General features: G+C 57.6%; 1 protein-coding gene across 1 annotated transcript; it reads right to left on the minus strand.

Annotated features, from left to right (window-relative positions):
• Window position 1: 1 nt before the first annotated feature.
• Window positions 2-9242, minus strand: LOC103617284 (small conductance calcium-activated potassium channel protein 2; the record flags this gene model as incomplete). The annotated part of the gene is made up of 5 exons (XM_017736653.1): window positions 2-115; window positions 213-282; window positions 600-608; window positions 2381-2586; window positions 8565-9242. Coding segments are annotated over 5 exons (1077 nt in total), but the record flags the coding sequence as incomplete, so codon positions are not given.
• Window positions 9243-9244: the final 2 nt, after the last annotated feature.

Consider the following 9244-nt stretch of genomic DNA (forward strand, 5'->3'; position numbering starts at 1 on the left):
CCAGCAGGCTCAGCCCCAGCGCCTCCAGTTTGCTCTCCAGCGCTCCCAGCCGCTTCTCCAGGTCCTCGTGGCGCTCCTGCAGCTCCGACACCATGTCGTACATCACGTTCTGGGTCTGGGGGAGGCGGGGAATGCTCAGATTTAGGGGGGTCAGGGATGGATCTGTCCCCACAAAAATGGGGTGGCTGCAAAGCGTCCCCAGCCGGGCTCACCTTGGCCAGGTCCACCAAGGTGTTGGCCTGGTCGTTGAGCTTGCGCTGCTCCATCTTCACACTCCTCAGCCTGTGGGGACGGCCACAGGGTTGGGGACAGCCCTGTGAGTGTTGTCACCCCGCCACAAACCCCCCCTGGCCTCGCCCATGCAGCCCCTGACCCCAAACGTGCAACCCCTCCAAGCAAGCGCAGCCTCTCCACCCCAAAACAGCCCCCGGGGGTGGGGCGGGTCACACCGAGTGGTGGGGGGGTCACACCGAGTTTTGGGGGGTCCCCCTGAGTTTTGGGGTGTCCCCCTGAGTTATGGGGTGTCCCCCACCCCCAAAATTTGGCAGCCAGAGCCCATGCAAAGCTGGGGGGAGGAGGGCAGGGAGGGGGGCACTTACTTCTGAGCTCTGCAGGTTTGGGGCGGAACAGAGACAAAACAAAGGTTTAATCCCGAGGGGCCAGCGGAGCAGCGCCACCACCCCCACCCCAAAAGGACCCCCCCTGTCCCTGCCAGCCCCGGCCTGGTCACACCCCACAGCCCACCCCAAAGCCGGAGGTAGCAGGGGGGTGACGGCCCCGCGGTTCTGCTCCCCCCAGGATGAGGGATGCGGTCACAGTGAGGTCAAAGGTTGTTAATTGGGGACAGGCAATTAACCGCGGTGGGATTGGGGTGGGAGAGGGTCCCACGGGGACAGGGGATGGCAGAGGTGGGGGAGAAGGGCAGGGAGAGGGGAGGGGGATGGGGATGGGACAGGGGATGGAGGACAAGGACAGGGGACAAGGACAGGATGGGGGATGGGGGATGGGAATGGGACAGGAGGACTGGGATGGAACAGGGGATGGGGCCAGTGGGGATGGGGCCAGTGGGGATGGAAAAAAAGGACAGGGCACAAGAATGGGACAGGGGACAAGGACAGGGCAGTGGGACAGTGGGAATGATGGACAGGGGAACAAGGAATGGGGAGAAGAACGGGATAGAGGGTGAGGACAGGGGACAAGGAATGGGGACAAGGACAGGGGACAAGGACAGGGAATGGGATAGAGGATGAGGACAGGGGACAAGGAATGGGGACAAGAACGGGATAGAGGACAGAGGACAAGGACAGGGGACAAGGAATGGGGACAGGGACAGGGAATGGGGACAAGAATGGGATAGAGGGTGAGGACAGGGGACAAGGAATGGGGACAGGGATTCGGGACAAGGAATGGGGACAAGAATAGAATAGAGGACAAAGGACAAGGACGGGGACAAGGAATGGGGACAAGGACAGGGAATGGGGACAAGGAATAGGGACAAGAATGGGATAGAGGGTGAGGACAGGGGACAAGGAATGGGGACAAGAACGGGATAGAGGATGAGGACAGGGGACAAGGAATGGGGACAGGGACAGGGAATGGGGACAAGGAATGGGGACAAGAATGGGATAGAGGACAAGGAATGGAGCCAAGGACAGGGGACAAGAATGGGATAGAGGACAAAGGACAAGGACAGGGGACGAGGAATGGGGACAGGGATAGGGGACAAGAATGGGATAGAGGACGAGGACAGGGGACAAGGAATGGGGACAGGGAATGGGGACAAGGAATGGGGACAAGGAATGGGGACAAGAACGGAATAGAGGACGAGGACAGGGGAGCAGGACAGTGGGAATGAGGGACAAGGGACAAGGAATGGGGACAGGACAGGGACAGGGGACAAGAATAGGATAGAGGATGAGGACAGAGGACAAGGAATGGGGACAGGGACCAAGAACGGGACAGAGGACAAGGACAGGGGCCAAGGAATGGGGCCAAGGAATGGGGACAGGACAGGGACAGGGGACAAGAACAGGATAGAGGATGAGGACAGGGGACAAGGAATGGGGACAGGGACAGGGGACAAGAATGGGATAGAGGACAAGGACAGGGGAGCAGGACAGTGGGAATGAGGGACAAGGGCCAAGGAATGGGGACAAGAAGGGGACAGAGAACAAGGCCAGAAGAACACGACAGCAGCAGAGACGGCCGGCACGGTGACACCGACAGCCAACAAGTGACCAGGCCACCACACCGGGACCACCTGGCTCCCACCCGGGGGGGGAGGGACGAGGACGGGGACTCCACCCCGAGCATTCCCGCCGGGAACAACAACCTCGGCGCGGGGTTGCTGGTAGGAAGCAGGAAAAGCTTTGGCACTTACTGATGGATGGCTTGGAGGAACTTACGCTGGTGTTTCCGAACTTTGGCATGGTCGATCTTCTTCACCAGCTTGGTGTGTTTGTAGATGAGCCACGTTTCCCTGAGTACGTTGGCAGCAGCATTTTTCACCTGGAAAACGCACCAAATCCCAGGAATTAGCCACGGATGGAGACAAGAACGGGGGGGGTTTTTTGGTGGGGGGGAGGTTTTGGGGAAGCAGGGAAAGGGGGTCAAAAGGGGGGGAAATGGGGTTAAAAAAGGGAAAATGGGGTGGGGAAAAGGGAAATGGGATGGGAAGCAGGGAAATGGGGTTAAAAATGGGGGGGAATGGGGTTAAAAAAGGGAAAATGGGGTGGGGAAAGGGAAAATGGGGTGGGAAGCAGGGAAATGGGGTCAAAAAGGGGGGAAACGAGGTTAAAAAGGGGAAAATGGGGTCAAAAAGGGGAAAACGGGGTCAAAAAAGGGAAAATGGGGTGGGGAAAGGGGAAATGGGGTGGGAAGCAGGGAAAGGGGGTCAAAAGGGGGGGAAATGGGGTTAAAAAAGGGAAAATGGGGTGGGGAAAAGGGAAATGGGATGGGAAGCAGGGAAATGGGGTTAAAAATGGGGGGGAATGGGGTTAAAAAAGGGAAAATGGGGTGGGGAAAGGGAAAATGGGGTGGGAAGCAGGGAAATGGGGTCAAAAAGGGGGGAAACGAGGTTAAAAAGGGGAAAATGGGGTCAAAAAGGGGAAAACGGGGTCAAAAAAGGGAAAATGGGGTGGGGAAAGGGGAAATGGGGTGGGAAGCAGGGAAAGGGGGTCAAAAGGGGGGGAAATGGGGTTAAAAAAGGGAAAATGGGGTGGGGAAAAGGGAAATGGGATGGGAAGCAGGGAAATGGGGTTAAAAATGGGGGGGAATGGGGTTAAAAAAGGGAAAATGGGGTGGGGAAAGGGAAAATGGGGTGGGAAGCAGGGAAATGGGGTCAAAAAGGGGGGAAACGAGGTTAAAAAGGGGAAAATGGGGTCAAAAAGGGGAAAACGGGGTCAAAAAAGGGAAAATGGGGTGGGGAAAGGGGAAATGGGGTGGGAAGCAGGGAAAGGGGGTCAAAAGGGGGGGAAATGGGGTTAAAAAAGGGAAAATGGGGTGGGGAAAAGGGAAATGGGATGGGAAGCAGGGAAATGGGGTTAAAAATGGGGGGGAATGGGGTTAAAAAAGGGAAAATGGGGTGGGGAAAGGGAAAATGGGGTGGGAAGCAGGGAAATGGGGTCAAAAAGGGGGGAAACGAGGTTAAAAAGGGGAAAATGGGGTCAAAAAGGGGAAAACGGGGTCAAAAAAGGGAAAATGGGGTGGGGAAAGGGGAAATGGGGTGGGAAGCAGGGAAAGGGGGTCAAAAGGGGGGGAAATGGGGTTAAAAAAGGGAAAATGGGGTGGGGAAAAGGGAAATGGGATGGGAAGCAGGGAAATGGGGTTAAAAATGGGGGGGAATGGGGTTAAAAAAGGGAAAATGGGGTGGGGAAAGGGAAAATGGGGTGGGAAGCAGGGAAATGGGGTCAAAAAGGGGGGAAACGAGGTTAAAAAGGGGAAAATGGGGTCAAAAAGGGGAAAACGGGGTCAAAAAAGGGAAAATGGGGTGGGGAAAGGGGAAATGGGGTGGGGAAAGGGGAAATGGGGTGGGGAAAGGGGAAATGGGGTGGGGAAAGGGGAAATGGGGTGGGAAGCAGGGAAATGGGGTCAAAAAGGGGGGAAATGGGGTTCAAAAAGGGAAAATGGGGTGGGAAAGGGAAAATTGTGAGACGGGGAAATGGGATGGGGAGTAGGGAAAATGGGGTGGGAGATGGGAAAATGGGGTCAAAAAGGGGAAAACGGGGTCAAAAAAGGGAAAACGGGGTCAAAAAGGGGAAAATGGGATGGGAACCTAAAAAAGAGAAAATGGGGTGGGGAACGGGAAAATTGGGAGACAGGGAAATGGGATGGGGAAAGGGGAAAATGGGATGGGAAGTAGGAAAATGGGGTCAAAAAGGGGAAAACGGGGTCAAAAAGGGAAAATGGGGTCAAAAAAGGGAAAATGGGATGGGAACCAGGAAAATGGGGTCCAAAAGGGGAAAACGGGGTCAAAAAGGGGAAAATGGGGTGGGAGATGGGAAAATGGAGTCAAAAAGGGGAAAATGGGATGGGAAGTAGGAAAATGGGGTCAAAAAGGGGAAAACGGGGTCAAAAAGGGGAAAATGGGGTGGGAGATGGGAAAATGGAGTCAAAAAGGGGAAAATGGGATGCGGAACGGGAAAATGGGGTGGGAAAGGGAAGGGGGACACAGGAGCAAGCCGGGGCGGCAGGGGCGGCTCTCAAGCGCCAGGAATTTAGGATTGCTGCATCCCAACCCGCTTTGGGCTTGGAACCTCACCCGGCACCGAGGGACACGGCGGGGACGTGTTGGGGACACCCCGGGGTGGGGGTGGGAGGTGACAGCCACGGGGACATTTCCAGGGGAAATGGGGTGGGAAGCAGGGAAAGGGGGTCAAAAGGGGGGGAAATGGGGTTAAAAAAGGGAAAATGGGGTGGGGAAAAGGGAAATGGGATGGGAAGCAGGGAAATGGGGTTAAAAATGGGGGGGAATGGGGTTAAAAAAGGGAAAATGGGGTGGGGAAAGGGAAAATGGGGTGGGAAGCAGGGAAATGGGGTCAAAAAGGGGGGAAACGAGGTTAAAAAGGGGAAAATGGGGTCAAAAAGGGGAAAACGGGGTCAAAAAAGGGAAAATGGGGTGGGGAAAGGGGAAATGGGGTGGGAAGCAGGGAAAGGGGGTCAAAAGGGGGGGAAATGGGGTTAAAAAAGGGAAAATGGGGTGGGGAAAAGGGAAATGGGATGGGAAGCAGGGAAATGGGGTTAAAAATGGGGGGGAATGGGGTTAAAAAAGGGAAAATGGGGTGGGGAAAGGGAAAATGGGGTGGGAAGCAGGGAAATGGGGTCAAAAAGGGGGGAAACGAGGTTAAAAAGGGGAAAATGGGGTCAAAAAGGGGAAAACGGGGTCAAAAAAGGGAAAATGGGGTGGGGAAAGGGGAAATGGGGTGGGGAAAGGGGAAATGGGATGGGAAGCAGGGAAATGGGGTCAAAAAGGCGGGAAATGGGATCAGAAAAGGGAAAATGGTGTGGGAAAGGGAAAATTGGGAGACGGGGAAATGGGATGGGGAGTAGGGAAAATGGGGTGGGAGATGGGAAAATGGGGTCAAAAAGGGGAAAACGGGGTCAAAAAAGGGAAAACGGGGTCAAAAAGGGGAAAATGGGATGGGAACCAGGAAAATGGGGTCCAAAAGGGGAAAACGGGGTCAAAAAGGGGAAAATGGGGTTAAAAAAGAGAAAATGGGGTGGGGAACGGGAAAATTGGGAGACAGGGAAATGGGATGGGGAAAGGGGAAAATGGGATGGGAAGTAGGAAAATGGGGTCAAAAAGGGGAAAACGCCCCCGCTGCCTCCTCAGGCCGCTCTGTGGGACCCCCAATTTTTGGTCCTCTTGGCACTTTCAGCTCCTCAAACCTCTCTGGGGGACCCCCAACTTTTGGTCCTCTCTGAGGGACCCCCAGTTTTGGTCCCCTTGGCACCTTCAGCTTTTCGGTCCCCTCAGTGAGACCCCCACTGCCTCAGACCCCTCTGAGGGACCCCCAATTTCGGTCCCCTCTGAGGGACCCCCAATTTTGGTCCACAACCAACAGCACCACCACCACCACCAAAAAACCCCCTTTGGAGACTCCCAAAAAGCGAGCAGGACCCAGCAGCTCCTTGTGAGGTTTCCCCTTCCAGAACCCTTCCGAAAATCCCCCAAAAGGCACCACGGAAATCCCCAAACTCCAGCTGGGGGTGGGAACAGGAGCAGCTGCTGAGGTTCCCAGTGGGAACACCTCCAGCCTTTCGGTTCTCTCTGTGAGACCCCAAATTTTTGGTCCCCTTGGCACCCCCAGCTTTTCCATTCTCTCTGTGGGACCCCCAACTTTTGGTCCCCTCTGCGGGACCCCCAGTTTTGGTCACCTTGGCACCTCCAGCCTTTCGGTTCTCTCTGTGAGACCCCAAATTTTTGGTCCCCTTGGCACCCCCAGCTCTTCCGTTCTCTCTTGTGGGACCCCCAACTTTTGGTCCCCTCTGCGGGACCCCCAGTTTTGGTCACCTTGGCACCTCCAGCCTTTCGGTTCTCTCTGTGAGACCCCAAATTTTTGGTCCCCTTGGCACCCCCAGCTCTTCCGTTCTCTCTTGTGGGACCCCCAACTTTTGGTCCCCTCTGCGGGACCCCCAATTTTGGTCACCTTGGCACCTCCAGCCTTTCGGTTCTCTCTGCGGGACCCCCAATTTTGGTCCCCTGGACACCCCCAGCTCTTCGGTTCTCCCTGCGGGACCCCCAAATTTTGGTCCTCTCTGTGGAACCCCCAATTTTGGTCACCTTGACACCTCCAGCTCTTCGGTTCTCTCTGCGGGACCCCCAATTTTTGGTCCCCTTGGCACCTTCAGCTCCTCAAACCCCTCTGGGGGACCCCCAACTTTTGGTTCTCTCTGAGGGACCCCCAGTTTTGGTCCCCTGGACACCCCTAGCTCTTTGGTTCTCCCTGTGGGACCCCCAAATCTTGGTCCCCTGGGCACCCCCAGCTCTTCCGTTCTCTCTGCGGGACCCCCAAGTTTTGGCCCCCGTGGCACCTTCAGCTCCTCAAACCCCTCTGGGGGACCCCCAACTTTTGGTCCTCTCTGAGGGACCCCCAGTTTTGGTCCCCTGGACACCCCTAGCTCTTTGGTTCTCCCTGTGGGACCCCCAAATCTTGGTCCCCTGGGCACCCCCAGCTCTTCCGTTCTCTCTGCGGGACCCCCAAGTTTTGGCCCCCGTGGCACCTTCAGCTCCTCAAACCCCTCTGGGGGACCCCCAACTTTTGGTCCTCTCTGAGGGACCCCCAGTTTTGGTCCCCTGGACACCCCTAGCTCTTTGGTTCTCCCTGTGGGACCCCCAAATCTTGGTCCCCTGGGCACCCCCAGCTCTTCCGTTCTCTCTGCGGGACCCCCAAGTTTTGGCCCCCGTGGCACCTTCAGCTCCTCAAACCCCTCTGGGGGACCCCCAACTTTTGGTCCTCTCTGAGGGACCCCCAGTTTTGGTCCCCTGGACACCCCTAGCTCTTTGGTTCTCCCTGTGGGACCCCCAAATCTTGGTCCCCTGGGCACCCCCAGCTCTTCCGTTCTCTCTGCGGGACCCCCAAGTTTTGGCCCCCGTGGCACCTTCAGCTCCTCAAACCCCTCTGGGGGACCCCCAACTTTTGGTCCTCTCTGAGGGACCCCCAGTTTTGGTCCCCTGGACACCCCTAGCTCTTTGGTTCTCCCTGTGGGACCCCCAAATCTTGGTCCCCTGGGCACCCCCAGCTCTTCCGTTCTCTCTGCGGGACCCCCAAGTTTTGGCCCCCGTGGCACCTTCAGCTCCTCAAACCCCTCTGGGGGACCCCCAACTTTTGGTCCTCTCTGAGGGACCCCCAGTTTTGGTCCCCTGGACACCCCTAGCTCTTTGGTTCTCCCTGTGGGACCCCCAAATCTTGGTCCCCTGGGCACCCCCAGCTCTTCCGTTCTCTCTGCGGGACCCCCAAGTTTTGGCCCCCGTGGCACCTTCAGCTCCTCAAACCCCTCTGGGGGACCCCCAACTTTTGGTCCTCTCTGAGGGACCCCCAGTTTTGGTCCCCTGGACACCCCTAGCTCTTTGGTTCTCCCTGTGGGACCCCCAAATCTTGGTCCCCTGGGCACCCCCAGCTCTTCCGTTCTCTCTGCGGGACCCCCAAGTTTTGGCCCCCGTGGCACCTTCAGCTCCTCAAACCCCTCTGGGGGACCCCCAACTTTTGGTCCTCTCTGAGGGACCCCCAGTTTTGGTCCCCTGGACACCCCCAGCTCTTCGGTTCTCTCTGTGGGACCCCCAACTTTTGGTCCTCTCTGAGGGACCCCCAATTTTGGTCCCCTTGGCACCGCCAGCTCTTCAGTTCTCTCTGTGGGACCCCCAAATTTTGGTCCCCTGGGCACCCCCAGCTCTTCGGTTCTCCCTGTGGGACCCCCAAATTTTGGTCCCCTTGACACCCCCAGCTCTTTGGTCTCCTCTGTGACACCCCCAGGTTCTCAGACCTTCCTTGTGGAACCCCAAATTTTGGTCCCCTGCACACCCCCAGCTCCTCAGACCCCTCAGTGAGACCCCCACTGCCTCAGACCCCTCTGCAGGACCCAATTTTGGGACACCCCCAGCTCCTCGGTCCCCTCTGGGACACCCCCAGCCCCACCAGCACCCCAGGGACAAGGAGCTGCCCCATCCCGGGGGGACACGGAGGCGCTCGGGAAAGCTCCTGTCCCACCCCCCACGAGGGGGATTTGGTTTGACAAACCCCAAAAGCCCCACCAGAGGGGTCTGCCAGGACTGTGGGGGTCTCTCCCCACCCCTCAACATCCCCCCGGGGTGCACCCGGTGCCTCCTCAGCCGCCCCCCAACCCCGCGCCGCCCCCCAGGAGCTGTCCCCGCACCTCTCGCAGACGCGGACGGTCCAGGCGGCGATGATCCAGGAGGAGATGCTGAACACCAGCAGCACGGTGCCGGGGCAGATGGTCATGAGGGTCTTCATGACGAAGCGGGTGTTGAAGTTGATCTTGTTGAGGGCGCCGATGCTGCGGGACGAGGCGTCGGTGAAGAGTTTGCTGTGCAGGAGCATCACGCGGCCGATCAGGTAGAGCCGCAGGAACATGGGGATGGACAGGATGATGTCCACGTCGGCGTCGGCCACCGAGGCGGCGTAGGTGAAGGCCAGGCGCGCCGTCCAGGTGAACAGGTACTGCCCGGGGATGGGGTGGATGGCGCACACGATCAGCTCCAGCGCGATGAAGAAGATGCGCTCGTAGG

Source organism: Corvus brachyrhynchos, unplaced genomic scaffold, assembly GCF_000691975.1.
Source record: "Corvus brachyrhynchos isolate BGI_N302 unplaced genomic scaffold, ASM69197v1 scaffold446, whole genome shotgun sequence".
In the NCBI taxonomy this organism is placed as follows: Eukaryota; Metazoa; Chordata; class Aves; order Passeriformes; family Corvidae; genus Corvus; species Corvus brachyrhynchos.